This window comes from Pleurodeles waltl, chromosome 1_1 (genome assembly GCF_031143425.1).
Source record: "Pleurodeles waltl isolate 20211129_DDA chromosome 1_1, aPleWal1.hap1.20221129, whole genome shotgun sequence".
Lineage (NCBI taxonomy): Eukaryota > Metazoa > Chordata > Amphibia > Caudata > Salamandridae > Pleurodeles > Pleurodeles waltl.
Genome location: NC_090436.1, coordinates 667785569 through 667811105, shown reverse-complemented (window position 1 = coordinate 667811105; position 25537 = coordinate 667785569). Strand labels below are relative to the sequence as shown.

At 44.2% G+C, this 25537-nt stretch overlaps 1 protein-coding gene across 1 annotated transcript in view; it reads right to left on the bottom strand.

Moving 5' to 3' along the window:
- The window catches only part of LOX (lysyl oxidase), a 134185-nt gene that overhangs the window by 77137 nt on the left and 31511 nt on the right, over nt 1-25537 (bottom strand). Inside the window, exon 3 of the mRNA XM_069227010.1 lies at nt 19640-19777. Coding sequence (XP_069083111.1) covers nt 19640-19777 — 138 coding nt within the window. The remainder of the gene's footprint in view (nt 1-19639; nt 19778-25537) is intronic.

Here is a 25537-nt window from a genome sequence, read left to right as displayed (position 1 = left end):
TACTGAATTAATGTTTGAGAAAAATAAATGTTACTAAACGTTTGAGGGTTGGGTGTACTTTTCAGATGCAAATGAATGTAGTTTGAGTGGGGGGTGTTTGGGATGTTACACCCCCTAATGTGTTTTCTGGTAAATAGTTAGGTGTCGGTATTTTAAGTCGGGTTTGGTGAGGTGTCTGTCGGATTTCGACACAACTTTTTACAAACACACAGACAACGCACATACACTTTCCTTCTCTCGGTTTTGAAAGTCTTTAAAAATGTTGGTTATTTTACAAAATATTGTGATTTCTCTCACTTTGTACCCCTACCAATCGGCATTCCTCTCCCTTCTCACTGCCCTTAGACCCCTCTCATGCGCCGTGCTAGCAGTATATATATTTTAACATTTTACTGTTGGAAAATCTGAAGCTCACCCCTTCCACTCCCCCCTCTTACTGACCAAGCTACGCCCCTGGATGCAAAATACTCATTCATCATGCATTGCATTTTACCCACACCATAGGAGGAAGCATAGGTTAGAGATGTATGAGCTAATGCAGGGCATGACTGTCAGTCTTAGACTAACGTGATGGGGGGTGACCTCAATGAGGACTGGGCCTAGAAGACTGACCCAAAGCTTACGCCTTGTGTATAGTAAACAACAGGTCTCACAGACAGCTGTATTATCAAGTCAAAACTATAGAGTCGCTACACACATCTTGAAGGATTTTAGGAGGTCATGTAAAATTATGTACTAACATTATGTGATCTAATCTGAAACCGACTGATTTAAAAAGATTAAGGAAATTGTGCTGAAGTCTGCGTAAGATTTCTACCACCTTCTTAAAGTGTCCTACAGAACTGCCTGTAAAACACGTGTCTTTTTAGCTCATGTAATGGGAATTCAAGTCGTACCTATAAAATGCATAGTTTGGAACCATTATATAAAAAAACAGTTCTTGTTGGGCGAACTCCAGACTCTCCTGGTAGATGTTGCTTTCATACTTAATTCCTAGTTGCAATTTACGCCGCACTACTTTAGATTTAACAAGCCATCCCTGCTTTGTAAGTCACGTAACTTCTCTTGTATTTAATTTACAAAGAGATTCATAAAATTACCTCATCTTGTTTTCTAAAATCGCTTGAGAGCTTATTGGAAAACATGCCGAACCAGAAATGTGTGACTAACCGGTCACAAAGATTTCCAATAGTATATGTAAAAACTCTACTTCTGTTTAAGGGATTATCACAAAACTTGAGAATGTAAATACCTTAAAAATACATCAAACAGATGTGATAAGATAAAATGTACATCTAAATGTATCTTCATTAATAATTCAACAGTGAGAGCTCCTGCACTGAACAAAACAAAGCCACATAGTGAAGACACCAAGAGAGCTCCACGCTCGTAGCACCAATAAGTGAGTCCTGCATCTTGCTCGGGTTCGAACAGGAGGCCAAGTGACACCACTCAAGGAAAACAAGCATAGGGTCTCGCATTTCTCCGAGTTACATCTACTAGCAGTTGTAAACTCCCAACCGGATTTTTCTTGCCACATTGAATGGAAAAAAACAGCACGATTGCGCTGCTACAGTTCACTCGTAGTGAAACCTATCGGCAAAAGTGCAATTATCTACATAACCGGCAAAAGTGCAATTAACTATGTAACAGGGTTGATGTTATGCAAAGCGCTCGACTTCTGCCAAACGAGATCACGCTGCGAACAAATGATAAAAAGTAGTCCACAAACCTGACGGGACACAGCGAGCCTCGCATGTTTTCAGTACTTGGTCGCTGCGCTCGAGGAGAGCTAACCACCAGAAAAGGCATGACGTAAGCGTGCCTTCCACTAATGAAAGCAAGCAGATTTTAACAGGGAAGCCCACGAACCAATGAAAGACACTGACGTGACATGGATGGGGCTCTGAGCCCTTTTCTAACTCCTAAAGCGTCTCGCTAGCGAAACGCACGCGCCAGTGCATACGACGCAGGCTTGACCCTAAAAAATAAGATATCCATCATGCACCTAATAAAAAGGGATAGCAAAGGGAATGGCACAAAAGGAACCATTTCTATATGTGGAAGGAAGCCCTTCTAGTCCTTAAAATACTGCATCCATGTTCTTAATGTACAACTCGATTCTTTTTTTAGTATAGTAGTACTGAGCACTGCTTTGCACCTCCTTTAACTTATCCAGGATATATTGAAAACTGTTGATTGCAACTGCAAGGTCTACATCTCTGGGGAATGTGTTCCACAGTATTGCCTGTGTCACTGTATTAACACCACCACATAGGTGTGACCGCTTCCCTTTTGGAAGTATTGAATACACGTGTTCCGCGCAGTGGCTCAACATGAAAAGTTTCATATCACATCTGAATGTCACATTTATAAATGTAAAGAGATATTGTTCAAATCAATAAAACTAGCCCATACACCCCAGTTCCTTTGATTGATGTGTTGGCCTGAAATTAGTACCTTTAGAAAATCCCAGACTGCTGTCTGGAAACTCGTAAAAAACGTTTCTCCAATTCTAATCCTGTCCAGTTTGTTACTTTCCCACTGTGTTTTAAAATGCACCAATTTAGATAAAAGTTATTTGAGTTGACTCCTGACCTACTTGGAAAGTTAGTATTAAATCCATCCATGACGGGACTTACACGTGAAATGTGCTTTCAACAACACTATTTGCCTCATCCTTTTCTGATAATCCCTTGGACGAGGATCTTTGATTCCCTGTAGAAGCGGAGGATAATGCCCACACCAACAAGTTAAATTTTAACCTGTGCTTTAAAATGTCCATTAGGCAAAACTCTACCTAAAACGACCCATACCCCCACCAATATAGTAACTTTTAATACCTACCCATTCACAACCGAATCCCCCACCACATCCATCTTTGTCAGCCCACCACTTGCTTTCACAGCTTCAAGTCCGTCTATAATTATTGGCTACACCGTATGTGCAAAGCTGCATAGCTTTCGGGCCTGTGCACATTATTAACGCATGTAAGACCCTCTAAGGTCAGGCGAGCACCTTTCCCATTGTTTGTCTCACCTGTCTGCCCGAGGACAAGGATAAGGACACATCGATCCTCTTGCTCGTTGAGCAGTGGAGGAGGGCACGGTGCAGCTGAACGAGAGAAACCTTTCTCTGGTTTGTGTATTAGAAAGACGTCTGCTTCCTACAAGATGCCTCCGGCTGTTTAATAGGGTAACTGACAAGCCTAATGGCTGCTGAGGGGAATCGGAGACACACGAGCCTCCTATTGCAAGTCATTTGTCATTCTTATCAGAGCATCAGCAGCTGAGAATCATCACTTTAATGTCAGAACATCTATGTAAGTATTTGAATAACTTGCCATCTATAATGTAACAACCATGTTTACTTACCCTTTGTAAATGGTGTCATTTAGAGCCACTTATAAGGCCAAGTACCTTGAATATATGGAAATAATGTGCATGACAATAGGTAAAATACGTTTTAGATTCTTGTTTCATATTCCCCTCTGTGCTAATATCTACTTTAATATTGTTTGTGCACATCGCCCACACAGGAGACAGCTTCAGGGAACAATAAAAACATCACATGATCACAAAACTCTTAAATTCCTGCTATACAATTGGAATAAGGGCCCAAGGCAAACATCCTATAACAATATCACAGATAAGTGCATTTGATATGACACCTCATCACCGATAATTGCTAGAGGTCCAAATGTAAAGAATAATAGTAGCGCTTATCTCTGTAATACGTTTGCATTACTTAGTTTTTCATTGCATCGCAATTTACCAGAATGTCAATAGATACATACATTAGTTTGGTAAACGTGGTCTTATTCCACAGAGGAAAGGAAATGGGTGGTGTTGCTAACCGTGGATACACTTCCTGGGTATTGATGGGACACAGGTACAGATCAGTGTAGGTCCACACTAATGAGAAGCAATGGGGACTTGAGTGGTGCCAGTTTGTGAAGCCTTCTTCATGCCCCCCACAACCTTTATAGGGCATACCTAGTGAGATGTCTTGGCCATGATGACCTACCCATGGGCACGGTAATGGGAATGGTTCTCTATCTTTAGGAAGTAGCCAAGAAACTGTCAAAAGGTCACCTTACAAACTTGCCCCAGTAAACCTCTTAGGTACTCTGCAGATCATGCAGTCCTCTTCCCAGCCAGGTGCCATCATTCCGTGCTCAGCAGCTGTTCCATGATTGTGGTTTAGTAGAAGTTGCTCATTCACTGCACACGTTAGTACTCATTCTGTGGGTGATGGCAGCTTTGTCTAACACAGGCAGCTATCTATGGGAAATTTATGTTGTGGAGAAAGAGTAGACCTACAGCACATTCCTCCAGTAGGACAACCTGGCTCCAACATATACCATGATGCAGACACTTGCATCATTGCTTGAGTACCCCAAAGGACTACTCAATGGTACATCTTGCCAAGATGCCTGTTTCTTCAATTAAATCAGGGGTATCTGCTGTTCTTAGTGGGAGGGGCAGTCAGAAATGTCGAATAGAGGTGGACTTTGTGCGACTTATCTAATTAGACAGTGTTATGTTCTCTTCTCCTTTGTATCCCTGCCGAGACGTAAAGTGAATCCACGATTGCTGCAAAAGTCCACAGACCAAGGAATCGTTTTGAAAAAGTGGTGCAGCTTAGGTTACCATTTCAAACTAACATTGCGTTGAGACTAGTGTATCATCTATTGCTAAAATATACTAAGGAACTCCTATGTGGCTTCTTGATTTCTGTGTGTGTGGGTGTCTGTGTGTATACCTACAATGGCACGTAAGGTGGGGAAGCCACTGTACCACATCAGTTTCCCTCTGCTTGCCGTATGTAAGTTGTAGTTGCATAGGAAGGTGATGCATGATACTAAAAAAAGTTTTCTTGTATCAGTGATTTGCCATGTGGCACGGCAGAGGGAAAAACTGAAAATGCAAATTGTGCCTTCAACTAGTTTCTGTATTTCTGCTGTGGCCTAGTACTATAAGGTGGATAAGAGGTTTGTAACGGGGCATGGCGAGCATAGAAATTGGCAAAACTGTATTACATGGACCCTGTACTCCCTTTTCCTTTGGGCTCCCCTCCTCCACTTGAGGTATCGCAGGGGTATGTGTACCAAATGGAGGGAGGTACAAGTGCACACAATTGAGGTCTACTGATAGGCAGTCTGCATCACCATAGTGCTAGGCTTGCTGCTTTGTCTATGCATTGTAAGGAAAGTTGTAGATGTTGTCGTATGTGTGTATCATATCAGTTGCACATTATCGAGTTCACCGATAGTGAATTTTGCATGTCTCCTTTTGGCAGGGGTATGCTGCTTTGAGCCCCCCCTTACTTATAATGTCCATTTGTTTTATATTTGTATTTTCTGTGTTTGCTTTGTCTGAAGACAGGTTGTATTTCGAGTCTCGACTTTGAGGGGGCTGTAAATAGCATTGTCTGTATTTGTATACTGGTAAAAGGGAGTGTAAAGAGGGGTTTCATCTGATATAGATTTTGCATGTGTTCTGTACTTCATACCTTAGCGCCTTGTGTTTCAATAAATATTGCTCAATTTCTGTGATCGTTTTCTTGGGTGGCCCTTGTAAGGGGAATGTATTGATAATCGCAGAAATTAGTCTACTACTAATCGTGGCAAAATAATGCAATTGCCCTCTCTTAGCCTGTTTGCTTGACGCCTTAACTGGTTTTCATTAGATTGTTATGTGCATGTCCAACAGCATGGCCTCTCCTTTCCTGTATAATGCGACTTGATGTGAAATTTAAACCACATCTAGGTGAATAAACATCAATTTATGTAGGGCATAAAGTGGTAAAGCCTTTAGAAAAAAAAATACTGTTTCTGGCAAAGCACCACCGCAGCAACATTTTACACATATAGTACCAACTTTCTATCTAACATAAACAGAGGGAAACAACAGTGGTCTAGAAGAACCTATAACAAGGAAGAACGGCAAAGGAAAGGAACAAAAATGCCTAAACAGTGTTGCTTAATTTGAAAGCACTAGTAGGGCCTTCCCAATCAGCCTTGAGCATCGATCCATTTCTGGAATAGGAGCGGTGAGTATCTCCCAACACCCACATTACCACAACAAAAACGTTGCTTTCTTTCTGTGAGAATAATCCTTTCCACGGTCCAGGCTCACCACCAACCAGCCTCTCAAAAAACGTAGTAATTCCTTCTTGTTTGAAAACATAATGGTTTCCCTAATAAATGCCTTTGAATCTTGTGGGGAAGTGGACTGCGATCTCCAAAGCTAACAAGCCCACGTCCTTCTTTATAGATAACAGAGTCCCTTGCTTGGCCACTGTATCAAGAACTAAAAACAATAATTCATGGTTGCCTTCAAAGAAAAAAACGTTTCCATTAGGCTTGGCTCTTTCAAGTCCAGTGTTAGCAACACCACCATCACATTTCCAACTGCAGAATTCTCAGCCTGGAGCTCTTCATAGAAACTTCTGAGAGTCAGAGGGGACTCAGCTTTGCTTGTACCGCCAGCAAAGTCTGAAGCATTGTCAGAAATGGGTTTACTGAACTTGGGACAGGAGGCACCCTTGCGAACCCAATTAACCAACTCTGGTTAAGCCAAAGCACATTCCTGAGAGAATCTTTGCTCAACGTATTGTAGGTATGACACAAGCAGCAGGCAATCCCCAGAGCTGTGTGCACTCCGTTTGATCAGTACCAACAACTTCAAAGTAAGGAACATTCCTTAACTAGTTTACGACAAATAGATTAAAAACATAATGAGCAAAAACCAGCTAGATTGTCAGTGATATGGATGTTTATAGTTTTATGGCAAAACATGCCTAGAAAAAGTCAAGCACAATGGAAAATCGACAGCTTCCAATGGATCAAGAACTAGGTGCGATTTAGGCCAACAGCGATGGAACAGAGGTCAGAGACGCCAACTTTTGACTGGGCTGTCCCGGTCAAAAGTCTTTCATTCTGACAAAGTTGTCAACTTGCTCGAAAGCTTCCTCTGACCAGTCCAGGGGCTCCTAGCTCCTCAGAGGAGGCATCTGAGTACCAGGTCTCTCTCCAGCAAGGTCTCCTGCAGTGTCTGGTCCTCTTTAGTCAGCTGGATCCTTTTGGAGTCAAGAGTCCTACTTTTTGTACCCCTGAAGGAAGTAAACAGAAGGCTAATCACTTGACCCTTAGAGAACAGTGCTAGTCTCTGGGTGCCAGCAGGATTGAGGAGTCCATGAGTATGTAAGTACTCTTCATCCAGCAGGAGCCAAGCATCAGGGTTATCCTTCCAATGGGCCTTCTTCTTCAGATGAAGTCTTCCCAGGTCCGAGAATCTTCTGAGGAGGAGGTGTTGGAGGTGCCCGATTTATCCTGCCCACTAGCCAGTAACTGAAAGAATTTTACCAACCAATCCTAACACATTTCTTAGAGTCCTGTGCTGTCTTTTTCAGCACTTCTACTTTGACTTACTGTAAAATTACCCAGGAGCCCCTGTTTTAGATGGCAGTACCCATCAGCCACAAGGCAGGTCTCCATTCTTGGCCTCCCTATCTGACAGGGTCAAAACTGTTTCCCCTCCTACTATGGAAGGAGCCTAACTGTCTACGAGGGTCCTGTGGATGAACCAGAGAAGCCCACCATGGCAACTCTAACTCAAAAGAGGTAGTGTTAAAGCTACCCGTTGTTCTGACAACTGTTCCTGTCCATTCCCAGACAGTTCTCCTACAGGGTCCTGTGCTCTGTGGTCGGCTGAGCCCTCTGCTATTTTTGTCCCTGAAGCAGGCAAACAGGAGGACTACTTCTTGACCCTGGAGCAGCAATTACAGTCCCTTGGGATCGAGCAAGACTCTGGGATATAGCTAAACTAGTGCCTTTGAGGTTGATTTTCTTTGGCTGGTAATATTTGCTGTATCTTGTCTTAGTCAAATTTGATTACCTTTCTGAGAACTCAGTTTTCTATTATAACTTCCAAAGGCACGCTCCTCTCCACTTGCACTTTTCATATCTCAGCCTACTTTTGTATGCACCGTTCATTGATGTGCATATTTCATAGATTTTAGTAAGTAATAGCTATTGCCATAAAATGCACAATGGATTCGTATTGTAAATACGCTACAACTGGTGTATTAAACAGAATGATACACACCATTTCACTTTATCAATTTTCCATTCATTGGAGAGTGGGAGGTGTAGGAGGCTGGCCATCTAGGTAGTGTGTAAAGCTAGGCACACTGTGAAGGGGGTCCAGGCAACCACACCTAGATCATCATTCTCTAACACACTAGATTATAATGAGGCTGCGGCCAAAATCCAAAAACAAGATACCATATACTCACAGTTGGGCACTGCAGGCAGAGGAACAGGACAGTCCAGCATGCATTGGACATTCCCATCCAAACAAGGGACAAAGCAGCTCCAGCTCAATCTGAAAACTTCCACAATTTGTCCTACTGATGTTTTTGGTTTAACACTAGATGCAGATTTGCTGGTTCAGCATTAGTGTGGAAAAGACTGATAATATGCTTCTGGGCCTGGCATACCCCACCCACTTCTCGCTATTTTGACATAACAAAGCGTATAGTTAAACCTCACAACACAGATGTTGTTTTTGATAGAGATCTATAACTTCAGTCACGCCAATTTGTACCCCACAAATGAACACAGCCTTCAAAACTGCATTCCATCATCTACATCTGTGAAATGGGATCTACCAGTGTTTCATTGCTGTCAGAAACTTTCTCTAATCCTCACCATGGTCAGGCCCTACTTGGGCTATAGGAACAGTATATACACCTACGTTCCTAATGCATGTATCTTAAACTCCAGAAAGTTCTAAACTATGCAGCTTACCTGATGTGTGGCTGAAAATATCATAACCATATCACTCAACCCTTGAAATCCCTTTATTGGTTCCCAGTAAAAGAAAGATGGCCTTGAAAGAGGCGCTTCATGGGCCATAACAGACCCATCTCATTCAAATGTTCATTGGTTACATTCCTAATGCTTATGACTACTGATTATCTGCCTGGAAAAATACAAGATGTTTGACGGTCAAACTTTTCATGTGCAGGGTTCCTCGCTGTGGAATTACTGTCCACCACATCTGAGACTCCATGAGATTTGTCGACCTCAGGATATTTTTAAAGGCGTACCTGTTCTACCTAGCACTTGGAGAATCACAGTCTATTTGAGCCTTTCCTACTCAATTCACCAAAGCTATTCTTCTAACTCTTCCTCTGACCCTCCAACCTTTATATCTTTTAATACATACCATAAAGGACTTTCAAGCTAGCGGAGGGATGTTAGCAGAGCCTTATTACCCCCCTAAATAAAAAAAATTATTGAATAAATAAACAATCTGCATAGAACACTCATTAAGTTTTATATACTTTACATTATTCTACAAGGCATTTCGCTACATTTTCTGAAATAATATTTACTGTCAAGGTAATTACATGTGCAATGCAGGTAACGTTTCTTAGGGCCAGATGTAGGAAGGCATTAGCGCCTCGCAAACGGCGAAAAACGCTGTTTGCGAGGCGCAAATGCCCTCACGCGATGCAGAAACACATATTGCGAGTCGGTACCGACTCGCAAAATGTGTTTCAGACTCGCAAATAGGAAGGGGTGTTCCCTTCCTATTTGCGAGTCGCACCGTGATGTAGAGTTGATTTGTGACCGCGAAAGCGGTCGCAAATCAACTCGCAGTTACCATCCACTTGAAGTGGATGGTAACTCATTTGCAAACGGGAAGGGGTCCCAATGGGACCCCTTCCCCTTTGTGAATGCTCACAATAATATTTTTTCAGAGCAGGCAGTGGCCCTATGGACCACTGCCTACTCTGAAAAAAAACTAAACTAAAAGGTTTTGGTATTTTTTCGATTTGCAGCTCGTTTTCATTTAAGGAAAACGGGCTGCAAAGAAAAAAAAAACCTGCTTTATTGAAAAGCAGTCACGGACATGGTGGTCTGCTGTCTCCAGCAGGCCACCATCCCCGTGAGTGCCTAGACTCGCTATGGGGTCGCAAACTGCGACCCACCTCATAAATATTTATGAGGTGGGTCTTTGCGACCCCATAGCGAGTCGCAGAAGGTGTCTGAGACACCTTTCTGCATTTCCTTTTGCGAGGTGCAAATTGCGAGTCGCTGGGACTCGCAATTTGCACCTCGCAAAAGGAAACCTACCTACATCTGGCCCTTAGTTCCCTCAAAAGAACCCATAAGCAAAGAAGTGGTCCAGTCTGACATATTGGACCAAGTGGAAAGAATTATACTACCGGGTTGTAAGATGTAGATCATATGTTTAGCCAAATCCCAAAAAAGTAGATATTGCATCCACTGCCTAAGACAATTCACCAAGATTAAAAGAGGCAATATAACTGAAAAAAGATCAAGTATTTTAGGTCACACTGAGATGTGCAATATTGTTCCCTCGTGTGCATGAATCCATAACTGAACTGGAAAAACTGACTGTTTTGATTTAGGTTGTAGAAAACATAATCTTCAAACTAATTCTTTGGAATTAGCTTTGGCGTATATATCACCAAAAGGATGAGAAAAATTAAAAATCTTTAAGCATTAATATCAGCATGCAATACATCATAAACCTCTTAAAGAAACCTGTGACCATTGATTGTGGATCAAAAAATAGATGATGTACAAGGAAACGTTGAATCTGGAAGTTCATAATCCCTCAAATACAATAATCCCCAAAAGACTAATTTAGTACGACTATATATAAAGTTTTTGAAAAAATGCACAGTATAACTAAGAATAATCAACCATGTGGATACAGGTATTTACCATATGTGAACGCACACAATAATTTATTTTGAGAGTACAAAAGTTCTGAAGAAAGGAAGCCATTTGAAATGGCAATAGACTAAGGGCAAGATTTCACAGAAAATGATGGTGCACGGCGCTGCGCCAAATTTGGTAGCGTCATGCGCCATCAATTTCAAAACGCAGGGATGCGCCATATCTACTATAATACGGCGTATCCGTGTGTTTCCCTCTGTGCTGGCGCTAAATTTGCTGCCGTGCACCAACGCAGCAACCCTTTCACCATACTGCAAGGATGGCTGCGTTGAGGGGGAGATTGTTTTTGTGCAGGATGGCACACCTTCCTGCACAAAAACAATCCTCAATGGGAATTAGCTCTTTCTATGTGTGCTACAGAATGCAGCACACATAGAAAGAGCAAAAATCTAGGAGAAATGAAAACATTTCTCCTCATTGCGCCATGCTAATGCCACCCCTGGGGTAGCGCTAGATTTTGGTGCTGCCTCAGGTTTACAAAAACGTGTAAATCTGAGGCAGGGTCAAAATGCAATGGGTGTTGCTGTGGCACACCCACAGCAATAGCCATTGCACGCCCCTTCCATGCCGAATTACGGCCAGTGAAATGCACGACGGGTGCACCCGACGCACCACAACACTGCTGCTGGCTCAATTATGAGCCGGCGTCAATGTTGTGGTGAGTGTTCCGCTGGGCTAGCGGATGGAAAACACTGTTTTCACCCGCTGGCCCAGCGAAACACTCCTAATATGGCGGGGAAAAGACCTTCAGTCCTGGCGGTCTTTTGCCTGCAGCGGCTTTGGCGGTCCTGTGAAAGTACAGCTGAAGTCGGAATGACACCCTTCAGTGTGCAGCTGGTATAATGTCTGTTATTAATCATAAGGAGAAATTAATAGTGGCATCGTCATTTATTGCAACGTTGGTTGCCATAAATGACCATGAGTATCGACATGGTGTTGGTTCTCATTATCCCCTGAGCAATGGTTGATTTAAAGAATGAAGAAAAACCAAATTGAGGCTATTCGGCTCTCCTACACAATTCCTTTTAATTAGAAGAGAGAGGCATTAGACACTTAAGTGTACAATAATAATGATAATGGCCTGTTTTTGTAAAATGCTGAACATAAGCAATGTGTCTTTCTAAGTGTTGTAAGTAGCACGTATTATTTTTTATTCAATGTAATACTTCTCGATTTATGCACTTCCAATGTCCGGATTTGAAGTTATGCCATTTTTTTAAAATGCTTTTTTATTTTAGTTGTTTTGTGTTGCACGCATTGCATAATTTAATTGCTGCTGGGTGCTTATGAAAATGTTCTGCAAAAGGATTGAGGTGGGAAGGGAGCCATTAAGACGTGAGATTAACATGGGTAGGTTTTTAGCTTTTTTTTAAACCAAGAGGTTGTGGGCAGGTGGAGGCCCTTCATCGAGTGAGGACCGAATGCCAAGCGGTACGGTACTGCTATCCCGGACTATCTTTGACTTGACTGCAGCTTGTGTCTGGGACCACTGGTAGCCTGAGACCACCCGAAGTGTCTGGTAGGGCATATCATTTGATACTGTTCTACGGGACCAGGGGCAAAGTGCCAATGTCCTGGCTTTTTGAAAACTGTTAAATTAGTAAAATGTTAATCCATTGTTTAGGGGGTTGCCCTGTTCAATTCCGAAGTTAATAAAGGGATCACTCTGATAAGGAATGGGTTTCTGAAGGACTGTAAGTGACTGTTTTTAAAGAACTTTATTTGATCAATTAGGGATTTATCCACTACATTCTAAAATGGTGGCAAGATTTCTGACCTTGTGTTTCATAGTAACAGTTTGTTCAAAGAAGAATGGAGGAGGGCAGATGAAGTCTATTTTCTTTAGCAGATTTTGTGGCCCCGGAACCAAGATTTCTGTCTTGGAGCCCTTGAGAGTTAAACTGTTCTGGCACACATAGAAGTAACAAATTGTTATTATTGATTGTTTATGTGCAGGATGGGACACCTTCCTGCACATAAACAATCATTCCCTGCAACGCAGGCACCCTTGCATTATGGTGCAATGGTGCCTGCGTTGGACTAGGCAGCTAATTTTAGCACCAGTGCTAGGGGAAACACAGGGGTGCACTGTATTTTCATAAATATGACGCATCCCTGCATTTCTGAAGTGACGCAGCGCTGTGCTGACAATTTTGGCGCAGTGCCACGATGTGCCACTTTCTTGTAAATAAGGCCCATAGTTTGTTTAAGGAACCCCTCTCCAGCATAATTTGACAAAAGGATTCATTCTTTGTAGTTTTTGATCTTTTAAGACAAATTCAAAGCAGACCTGGACTGGAGAATACTGCTTTGTAGGCTTTTGTTTGGAGTTTGTTGCGCATTTCCGTTTCCCCACCACTCATGATTTCCATACCTTATGCCAGTGTTGGGATTAATTTGTCTGCCATTACAGTTAGTAGGTGACCAAGTGAGGGCACCTGAGTTTATTTTTCAGCAGCTTGAAAGCAAATATTAGCAAATGTGCTTTTGTTGATAGGGCAGCTATGTGGTGCTTGTAGGACATCTGGCTCTCTATATTGATGCCCAAATACTTGTATGTGGCTGCTACCGCAATCTTTTTTGCCCTCAATGGACCAGGTAAATTACTTAAACTTGGAGTAGGCCAAGCCGACCACTTTGTTTTTACTTAAGCTCAGATCTAGGCATTGTTCGCCCATATAGGCTTTTAGTGTGTTCATAGTACTGTGCGGGCCAATTGGCCTTTGGCTCAAAGTGACAATATCATCGGAATACTGTAAGCATACTATTTTCTCTGTTGCCAAACTAGGTGGATGGTGTTCCTCTTGTGGAAGGGTGATTTTCTAAGTCCGCAAGGGAGTCCAAGGGGGATCTGGTCAAAGGCCGAGTTGAAGCCAACCAAACATGCAAACAGCCGGGTTTTGAGCTTTAGCTCCATGTAGATTTCTTACATACAACCATATGTAAATTCATCTACTGAGTTTGCTGGAACTATATGTTTTTCTTAAAATAATGATAGTATTATATGGAGATAGATGAGACTTTCCAGAAACCCTGATCTGTTACTAATTCCTGTTTTGCATTTTACCTCTTTGCTAGTACTTTATATAGGTTTAAATCATTACTGGACCAACAGAAAATAAAGATTTAGTTGATGCTGAAAGATGTTTATCTTTACTTTGTTTACAACATTCCCCATACAATGCCGAGAGCTGTAAACCTACGTTCTGTTTTTTTTTATTTTTTTTATGTACACTGGTTTCTTTAAACTTGGGGATGTAGACAAATACTCTAAGACATTTTAAAACAATTGAACCAAGCATTGACAAAGTCAATAGGTCTTGCCTATAGGAATGGTTTGACTTTGCTCAGTGTTTTTAAGGATGCTCTAGAGCATCCCTGATGCTGAGCAGTAGGCCTGCACACTACGAATGTGTGCCATCAAAACCACTCCCAGACATATGATGAGGAAGGAAAGCTAATGACTAAAAAGCAAGTAAATGAGAGTGACAATAAAGCCAACTAATAGTAAGTAGTTGGCAGGCTCTCAGCACACTGTAAGCTGACAACAGGTTTTTCACAAATAGACAGGTCTGTCTGGTAGGCTAGACCTTAAAAGAGACTTAAAGAGGGGAGAAGTCAAGATGGCAGACGGATAAGGCACACTCTCACGCCTCTCTGCCTTCCCGCTGTAGGAACCCCTGACTGCTGGCTCCCTGGAGCCACCAAAAGCACAGCCCCCCACCCCTCCTTGTCTGGGGAGCACCTTGGCCGAGTGGGGAGCCAGAGACGACGACAGGAGAGCAGCAGCGGACGGACGGGGCCTGACGGCTGAAGGACCCAAAGCTCCACAAGATGGTGGCGCCCACCCCGGGCTAGGTGATGGCTGGTGGCTGCGGTGAGTGAGTATCCTGGGGGGTTGACTAGGGGCCCCCTTGCCAGGGAGACGCCAGAGGGGCCGAGCGAGAGGTGGCCGGTCGCTGGCAGAGGAGAGTCCTGAGGCCAGCCTGCCAAGAGGTGCCGACCCCGACGGGCCCTTCTGGACCCTGTGCTGGGACCTTGGGGGGCCGAGGTCACCACGCCAGAGGAGCAGCTTACACCACAGAAGATGGAGGAGTGCAGCCCATGGTGCAAAGGGTGGGCCGCCGAGGCTGTCCAATGTACCGCCTGCAGACATTGTTGCCTGTATTCATGATTTCTCCCTCAGGAAGCCTGTATTCTGGCTGGTGAGAGATCAACACCCTCTGAAGTTCTGCAGCCATTTGCCCAGAACACAGACTAATTTTCAGGACTAGGCCGGGAAGCTCCAGCTCCCCTAAGAGGGGTTGTTAGAATATGTTGTTTGGGTTTTCCTATGTTCACGGATGGGGTAGGTTGCACAATGCTCTGACACAAGTATTCACAAACCGAATCGATAGGGGCATGGCCTTCATTATCATTCACTTTGCAAGGGGTGGGGGAGGCAGGTTATGGGGAGATATCTACTGGCTAGCGACACTGCACTTGTCCCATCTAAACAATTTTTAAAGTAGTCACACTTAATGTTAAAGGGCTGAACAACCCAACCAAGCGTAGGGTGGGTCCTCTCCTATCTAGAAAACATGTGGGCTGATCTGGCCCTTTAACAAGAGACCTGCTTACTTCCCGCAGATCATCACAGACTATGCTCGAGATCTTTCCCAATACAGTATTTTTCTTTAACGGAGACCAAGGTGACAGGGGTGGAACTCCTTGTCTCCCGTTCCTTCCGCACGAGAGTGGGAGACAAAATTGCTGAAATAAAAGGTCGCCTGCTGGCTTTCAGGGTACATCTAGGGGACTTTCAGGTCATCGTGGCATCCATATACGCACCCAGTGAGGGCAGGGGGCGTTCCTGCACCGAACGCTGGCTGAGGTTATGACTACGCACCACAGACAGGTGCTCATAGGGGCGACTAATATTGTCCTTAACAATGACCGGGACTGGTCCACTTCCAGATAAGGTGGGATGGGCACTCTGCCACCGGTGGCGCTGGGGAGGCTGGAGGACCTGGGGCTTAGAGGCCTCCTGGCCAACAGGCTTCAGGACGCAGAGGCAGACAAAGGCGATGGAGGCACTCAAAGCCCAGGATGGGACTGAGGTGGTTAGCAATACTCAGATAGCCTCAGCCTTCCGTGGCTTTTATTGGGACCTCTGTTCTTCCCAACAGCCCAAGTCGGACACCCCTTGCCAGTATCTCAACGAGGCCCTCACAACTAAACTTTCAGCTGCAGAGACGGCTCTGCTCAAGCCCCCAATGAGGATAGAAGAGCTAATCTCCGCATTAGCTAGGCTGGAAACCTTGAAATCTCTGGGAACAGACAGCTTTCCGGGCCTGTTCTGCAAAACTTTCTGCAACAGCCTTGCCCCGATTCTGACTCGCCTTTTCAACACCATTCCGGATCTAGGCACGATACCGCCATCCATGCTAGATGCATCTATTGTGGTAATCCCTAAGCCTGGGAAGGACCCCACACAATGCGGGTCTTACAGACCTATTTCCATACTTAACATGGTTATCAAACTACTCGTGCGCATTCCCGTCTGAACCTGCTGATGCCTGGACTGGTGGACCAGGCAGGCTTCATCCCACACCAGCAGTGTGGGGACAACACCAAACGGTTTATGCACATATTAGACAAGGCTCAGTGCTCGGGAAGGGAACTAATGCTGCTTAGCATAGACGCCAAGAGCATTTTGGCTTAGGACCCCAGTTGTGAGCCTGGATAGTGAGTGCCTACAGCCACCCGAAGGCCTCAGTCAGAGTCAACGGGGTGGCCTCTGCCACATTCCCAGTTGGCGCAGGACCCACCAGGGGTGTCCACTTTACCCCCGTTGTTTGCTCTCTACATGGATCCTTTTTGCTGGGGCTATCTTTGGGGGAGAAGAATATACCATTGCACTCTACACCGATGACGTGGTGGTTGACTTGGACGACCAGCTATGGGCCCTCCCGGCTTTCCTGAGGGAGGTGGAGGCTTTTGGGGAGGCATCGGGCTTTTGAATAAACCTCTTGAAATCTCAGGCACTCAGTCTTATGCTCCCGAAGGAGACGGTAGACTTGATAGCTCAGCTGTACCCGTTCCAGTGGCAGAAGCACTCCATCCCATTCTTGGGCATCCAGGTAGCCAGGACAGTCACAGAATCATCAAAGATGAACTACAAGTGTCTCCTTCAGAGTGTCAAAAAAGATCTGACCCAATGGAGACTCCACCCTATCTCATGGCTAGGCCGAATAGCTGCCATAAAAATGTCAGTCCTTCCTAGGGCGCCGTTCCTTTTCCAGGCGCTGCTGGCCGAGCCCCCACCCGGCTCCCTTCAGGTGTTACAGGGTGAAATTAATCACTTTGTATGGGCTGGTGGGAAACCTAGAATGGCCTGACACCTGGCTTACCAACCCCTACTTATGGGGGGCCTGGGAATCCTGGGAATCCCAGACCTACAGCAATACTACAGAGCAATCCACCTTTGGTACCTGGTTGAGTGGTCTCGACCAGAGTCGGACAGGTGCTGGCTGTTCATGGACCGCTCAATTGCCGGAACCTCCCTCTGGAAGATCCCCTTCCTCCAACGTTGCCATAGACTATGGGGCCTGTACTCTTCTCCCATCACCAGAGCAACTATGAAGGTTTGGGACCAAGCAGCATGTACTAGGGGGCTGACATCCTTTCCCTCTCCTATGACGCCCGTCGTGGGGAACCCAGAATTCACACTGGGCTTTGACCAAGGAGCCTTTCGCCCCTAGACATCCCCACTGTGTCGCTCCATTGGACACTTGTTCGATGAAGAAGGACTACTGCTCTTTGAAAGCTTAAGGAACACCCACTCCCTACCAGAGACTGAGAGAATGTGCTACCTCCAGATCCCCCACTGGGTGATGCATCCCTCGATTCGGGAAAAGGCATGCAGACCTCTCACGCAGTATGAGAAATGGTTACTGATGAAGACAACAGACAAACATATAATTTCAGACCTCTACGATCTGCTTCAACAAGCAGTCCCGATATCTAGAATCCCGAGTCAGGCATGCTGGGAGGGAAAGCTGAGTAGATCTTGGGCACCTCGGGATTGGGAGGCGACCTATTACAGAGCATGTCACACAGAGCAACTAGCATAGAGACTGCAAGGAAGATTGCTGCCTACTGGTAACTCAGCCCGGTTCAGCTTAACAAGAGCGACCACACGTGTTCACGCTTGTGCTGGAGGGGATGTGACAACTCAGGGCCTACCAAATTCCTTGACATTTCGGCTTAGGTCCCTACGGGGCCATCAGATCGGCCTACCCATAGGAGCGGCCCTACAAACATTGTCTCACTGGGAAATCCCACAGGTCCCTACACAGCTGGGATAGTTACATCGGTTATGGCAGATCTTGGGGATGGAAAAGCTTACACTTACCCTTGCAGCACCGGGACAATCTTACAGAGAGCTGTGGCACCCTTTCCTGTCCCTACACTCTGCCCTAAATATTTACGACTCCCATGCTTACTAGATAGGGATGGCTCCTAGAGACTTGAACTGGTAGGAGGCCACCTCAGAAGCCCTGCATACATTCCTTACAGCTCGACAGCATATTTGTTCATCTGGGGGGTGGGATAGAGGGGAATGGGGATTGGTCAATTGACCATATGTTTTACCTTTTATGTTTGGTGGGTGTTGTGTCACCCCTGTTCTTTCACATTGAAACTTTAATAAAAAAATGTTAACAATAAAAGAGACTTAAAGATGATTCTCTGACGTACGTTAATACGTGGTCTCTACTGCATAACCCAGGATCCACAATCCTGTGTTCATTCTTATTCAAGCATTAGTGTATCCATTTTTTTCAACAAAGTTAGTTATTAGTGATAGAGTAAGAATATATTTTAATGTGTTCAGTTTATCAACATTTTGCCACCAGGAACATTGGGGCACTATATTATTATTACTACCGTAATTGAATACTAGATACTTTAATGTTTAAATGAGAATTTACACTGAATTGTGTACTCTAGGCTGCATATTAAGGTCCGTGTATCGATTTTCTGACTCGTGCACAAGAAAAACAGTACCAGCCCTTGGCTGAGGGAGTTATAGCACATGCAGAATAAAAATAAAAAGAAATAGATATCATCTGAACGCATTGCAAGGTGGAAACTCAAGGATTTGAAATAGAACGTTTGGGTTCCTGATACCGAGCTGGCTTTCAGCAAACATGTGCCATACATAAGCCACCAGACTAGCTGCTGTAACAAACTCCATCAGTGCATGTACGTCCCAAAATGCACAGTCTTACTGTATTTTGCACTGTAAAATGAGCTTTACCCAGAGGATGTTAGGTTCACTGTCCTCAAGTATAGCGGGGGGCACGGTCAGACTGATCTCTGATTTATAACCTATTCATTAAGCTGCATTAGACTCTGTTCTACTATTTCATCATTTGCATTTAATTCTGAGCTTCATGAATTATATGACAAATGATTAACTAACTGATTCTTTGCCACTGACTTTGCTTTTTGTAATATCTTTACACTTTTAATAAACCCTCATGGTTTTAATTTTAATACTTGTCAGTATTTATTGTGAAGCTTAATGTGCTTTATAATTAATTTTGAAATCATAGTGAATTTATACGCTGACCAAGCCCAGTTGTGGAGCACCCGGATCCACAAATGATTAACACATCTCCTTGTTCATCAATCAATAGCGCTTGATTTTAGATGGAGTAAAAGCACTACATCAAGGGTTACTGCCTATCAAATACATTAGCAATTGTCCACAGCTGGAAAGAAAAAACTTTTGATTTACCAAACGAAATGCTGCAACATGTGTTCACTGAAGATTTCCTACACAGATATCATGCCAACCTCTATACTTACTGGTGACAGCTATGCCACTCCCATGAATATCGCGGTCTGCTTGGTAAAAAGTCTGCCGTGCCTTGATTTTTCACTCGTTGAGGGAATCTGAGGAGCATTCTGTGATCATAGTCCCGCACATCTGACCTGTAGGCTGAACTGTGGGAATATACAAGTGAAAAATAACAATATTACAAAATGATTTAGTACTTATTGGTTGTTGTAAGCAGATGTGGAGCCGCAATACGGAAGACCTAATTTGGAAGATGTAATTCATACTGCAGGGCAATGTGTTTATAGGAAATGTGGTTTGGTCCTCCGGGAAACATGCACAGAATCTGAATATTTAGGGGCTCAATGATGCACGCCTCGGTTTTCTGATTTTCTTTTATGGTTCAGGTTATTTTTTGTAAAGGAAGGGAATTGTTAAGCTGATGAGTAAAATAGATACTTCATACTTTAGATGAGTGAAGATGTTTAAATCAGTGCTTCAGAATTATCAAAGGGGCGGGCCATGGGGTGATTAGCAGTGAGGGAGTAGAGCGCGTGTGTGTTTGGCCGGCCCTCTCAGGTCGGCCAAACACACATGAGAAGTAGGCTCTCTGTTGCACAGGCTCCCAGTCTGCCTGGGAGAGCCCCTAGCCAATCCTGACGCTGCTCTGAGCAGCATCAGGATTGGCCGCAGGGCAGACTGGGAGCTTGTGCCTGCAGCGACGATGGAATGGAGTGCAGTGCGGCGTGACGCGGGTTGGGGGATCAGGTAAGTTTGTTTAAAAAAAAATGTATTTATTAAATGTACCCCTGCTCCCCCCCAGTCCCTCAAGCGATGTACCCGCCCCTTTTTAGCGAAGCGAGCTGTGACTGCAAAAGACATTCTTCAGTCGAGGAACAAAATAAAGATACTTATCTGATCAAAAGGTATCTAGATCTGCAACCTCTCTACTCATTATTAATTCCACTCTCAATCACTTCCAACATTTTTTTCACAGCTCTTTCTTCCCTTCTTCCTTGCCCTCCTGCATCCTGTTCCTCGTGTCACCTTTTTTAAAGCCCCTTGTGGCGCTTCTGACAAGCGATTCTATATCCACCCTCCCTTTCGGGCCTTAGCCTCTTTTTCTACATTGCATCTTTCTTTTTGCATTCTGTTCCTTACAAAAGTCTAATTTAAAATTCATGACTACATGCATTTGATGTAGCACATCTTGGTTTCCCCTCCTCAAATATGTGAGACCTGGTGCCAAAATGTGTGTGAAATGCTAAGAGGCAACACAAAAATGTCAAAGTACACTGTCAGACTACAGTTGCAAAGTACGATGTGAATTATCTTCACTGTATTATTCGGGATATGAAAGTAACACTACAGAATTAAATTCACTGTCTACAGTTGCTAATGTCATAGCAACTAAAAGATTGAAGGCGTTATTTTCTGAAACAGATGATACACTTCATGGCTTGTGCTTTTGAGGGTTTCAAATACCCTATACATCTCCTCCTTTAACACAACCATCCCAACTAAGTATTTGCCTACATTTACAGCTCTAAGGGGCATATTTATACTCTGTTTGCGCCGGAATTGCGTCGTTTTTTTTGACGCAATTCTGACGCAAAACTAACTCCATATTTATACTTTGGCGTTAGACACGTCTAGCGCCAAAGTCCATGGAGTTTGCGTCATTTTTTAGCGTGGACACCTACTTTGCGTTAATGATATGCAAGGTAGGCGTTCCCGTCTAAAAAATTGACTCCGAGGCATGTGCGCCTTATTTACACTCCCGGGCAAAATTCACGCCCGGGAGTGGGCGGGTCAAAAAAAATGACATACGGCCGCTTTTGCGCCGTTTTTTAGCGCCTGGACAAGGCAGGCGTTAAGGGACCTGTGGGCTCGGAAGGAGCCCAGAGGTGCCCTCCCATGCCCCCAGGGACACCCCCTGTCACCCTTGCCCACCCCAGGAGGACACCCAAGGCTGGAGGGACCCATCCCAGGGACATTAAGGTAAGTTCCGGTAAGTATTATTTTATTTTTTTTGTGGCATAGGGGGGCCTGATTTGTGCCCCCCTACATGCCACTATGCCCAATGACCATGCCCAGGGGACAGAAGTCCCCTGGGCATGGCCATTGGGCAAGGGGGCATGACTCCTGTCTTTGCTAAGACAGGAGTCATTTCTATGGGGGTTGGGAGTCGAAAAAAATGCCGCAAATCGGGTTGAGGCGAAAAATTTGCCTCAGCCTGACTTGCCCCATTTTTTGGCGCCCAAGCTCCATATCCCCCAACGCCGGCGCTGCCTGGTGTACGTCGTTTTTTTCCAACCACACCAGGCAGCGCCGGCGGCTAACGGCGGCTAACATCATTGATTAAATACGGCGCCCGCATGGCGCTTCAGAATGGCGTTAGCCGGCGCTAATTTTTTTGACGCAAAACTGCGTTAGCGCAGTTTTGCGTCAAAAAGTATAAATATGGCCCTGAATGTTTTAATTATTTTGAGAATACATATTCAGACAATTTGTAATTCTGTCATAACTCATTTCGTGTAAGATACTCTGGTGTTTGAAATACTAGGTAAAATAATATCTAATAATGCACCCTGATTGACAATTGGCAATACCAATATTTGGCAAAAACAGGTTTATTGACAGAATAATATAAAGAAGTTAGGTTGTAAGTACAGAAGTTCAATCAAGGCAAAAGAAGCAGATTTTCTGTGATTGCTTCAAATAAACAGTCAAGTAGGCTCAGATGTGTGGGTATAGGGAGAAGTATATCGTCTCGTCTGTCAGATGATTCGTCATCAATGGTGAATGTATCAGGCGAATTAGGACCCTCGAATGGAGAATGTATTACTTCCTCCAAAAATCGGAGGATTTCCTGCCTAATTCAGGCCCATGGTGTTGCCTCAGTGAAATGTGTTTTTTTTGTCAAACTTACTTAATAAAGCTTTGCCGGGGATCAGGTATACATTGACCATAATAGCATGCCATGAAGCCATATTCACAGATAAGAATGCCAATGTCCGATACAGAGTCTTACAGGTAGGTCTTCCATATATATGATACAGGAATAAAATGGAGCATCATTTTCATAATCATAATCATGAAATTATATCACAATTTGGGAATAGTAGTGCCCAGTGTAACCCCACCCCCTCCCAAATAAAAAATCCCAGAACAAAGGAAACAACTAAACTGCGTGAATGTATGGAGTTGCTAAGATGTATCTTAAAGTTTGGTAAGTGGGAACCAGAAGGCTGGTAGGTCTCATCTGTCATGAAATTAAATCACAATTTAGGAATAGTAGTGCCCATTGTAAACACTCCCCCCCCCCAAAAAAAAAGAAATCCCAAAACAAAGGAACCAACTAAACTGCGTGCATGTATGGAGTTGCTAAGATGTCTCTTAAAGTTTGGTAAGTGGGAACCAGAAGGCTGGTAGGTCTCATCTGTCATGAAATTATATCACAATTTAGGAATAGTAGCGCCCAGTTTAAACACCCCCACCCCAAAAAAAAAGAAATCCCAAAACAAAGGAACCAACTAAACTGCGTGCATGTATGGAGTTGCTAAGATGTCTCCTAAAATGTGGTAAGTGGGAACCGGTAGGCCGAAAGGGTCAGGGTGGGTCTCAGGGCCGAGGAGTCAGATCTGAAAGAGGTGAAGTGTCCTTGTGCATGTGGGGCAGAAGAGCACGAGCCCTAGGGAAAGACACACCAAACATCCCAACACATAATCAAAACCTTTCCGAGTGTCTGCAAGGATGTCTGTCATCGTTTTCATAATGAGGCCCTACCAAAGGCGGGCATGCCATTGCGTCATAGACGGGTGTCAGGTTTCTTCCAGGCTGCCGCTAAGGCCATTTTGGCCACCCCTTGGCCCAACTATAATATTGAGTGGTCCCCCAATGCCTGATGTTTAAGGGATTTGTCCTGCACACCTAAAAGAAACAAATTCCGAGGTGTGTGAGAGAGGGTAGCCCAGGATTTCTCTCATCTGTACCACTTTGTATTGCATGACAGTCCCACCAGATGTGTCAGGAGTCTCCCAATAAGCCACTCCCTTCCCAACAGCGATCAGACATGCCTGGGTACGTTTTTTTCAATTTTGCCAGGTGTAGATACCAGTCATAAAGCAATTTGTACTAAGCTTCTCATAGACCTAGAGAACGTTTATATCTGGGGATGTCATTCCAGAGTTTGTGCCATTGGTCTGTAGTAATGGACAACCCTTGGGGTCAAGTGGCGACAAGTAGCAGCCCAGGAAGTGGAAGCTAGAAATCAGTAGAGCAGGAAAATGCATCCCCAAGTGCCCCATGGTTGTCATACAAATTTCTCTATAGGGAGCAGATCCCTAGTGATGTTTAACCACATTTCTTGTTGCAATACCCAGTGCTTCAATTGTGTATAATGATATATTTCCATGGCAGATAAATTACAGTTTTGTCGGCAGTTGTCAAAAGTGAGAATTTCCCACCCATGGAAGAGATCTGAGATGGTTAGGCAGCCCCCTTCGCATCATAAGTCAATGGGTTCTGTATTAAGGCCGGTTTGAAGGCCGTATTTCAATGTATAGGGGTGTAGGGAGAGGGGAATGTTGTGAAGCCATGTGAGCAGATTGCTTCGTCCCAGGCCCTCTGGGTGGTTCCAGTTGGGGTGCTTAAATAGGCAGTAGGTGGTCCGTCAGGTTTAGGTTTCCACAGGACATCCAAGATTGTTCTCCTGTGGATCCAGTGTTTGTCGGATTCTCTCATGGACCATCCCAATTGAACCCTTAATTGTGCTGCCTTATAATTAAGTTTGAAGTCTAGTAGGGCTAGTCTCCCTGCGTCTCTAGGTAGCGTTAACACTTTACTTGTTAGTCGGGCTCTGTGGTCTTGCCAGATAAACTTGATAATCATAGAATGCAATGTAGAGAAGAACTCCTGATCACCTTCAATGGGGAGACCTTGGAAGACATACAAAATTCTCTGCAGCACTGTCATCTTTATATCATTAATGGGACTGAGCTAGGTCAAGTAAAATGGGGCCCGTTGTCTAAGGTCATTTTTAAGTTGACTCAATAGGGGGACAATTTGCTTTATACAAGTCAGCACTTTGGAAGTGATCTTTACTCCCAAGTAGGTGATTTCCATTTTGACCCAATGAAAGGAGGAGGAGGATGTTAACTCTCCATTTGTTCTGTGCGAATGGTTAGGTTAAGTAGAAAGGATTTGTGACAGTTGACATGGAATACAGCAATGGATTCAAATGTTTGGAGTACATCGTCCGCAAACATGGATATTTTATGTTCCACTGAGCCAAAGGTCAAGCCATTAATTGAGGATGCTGCTCGTATTCTGGCTGCTAGGGGCTCAATACTAAGGGTGATTAAGAGTGGGGTGAGGGGACACACCTGCCTTGTATCACACTCCAAATTGAAGTATTTTGAGGCCATCCTGTTTACTAACACCCTAGACCGAGGGTAGGTGTAGTTAGCGTGGACCATGGCAATTAAGTGTGCCCCAAAATCGTAGTGGAGGAGTGTGAGAAATAGAGAGGACCAATTCACCCGATCAAAATCTTTCTCAGCATCCAATGCTAGAAGCACGGTTGAGACCTGTTCTTTGGTTGGTTTTTTGACCAAGTAGATCACCCTTCTTAACCCCTTCGATGCCAGGCTTTTTCCCCCTCCTGTGCTAAGCCTTTTTTTAAAAATCTATTTTGAGTAGTTGGCGCTTAGGCCCTCATAACTTTTTGTCCACATAAGCTATCCATGCCAAATGTGTGTCCTTTTTTTCCAACAAGCTAGGGATTCTAAAGGTACCCAGAGTTTGTGGGATCCCTGGAGTAGACCAAGAAATTAGCCAAAATACAGCTACAATTTTGTTTTTGGAAACAGAATGGGAAAAAGGGGATGCAGAAGAAAGCATGTGTTTTTTTCTCCTGAAAATGG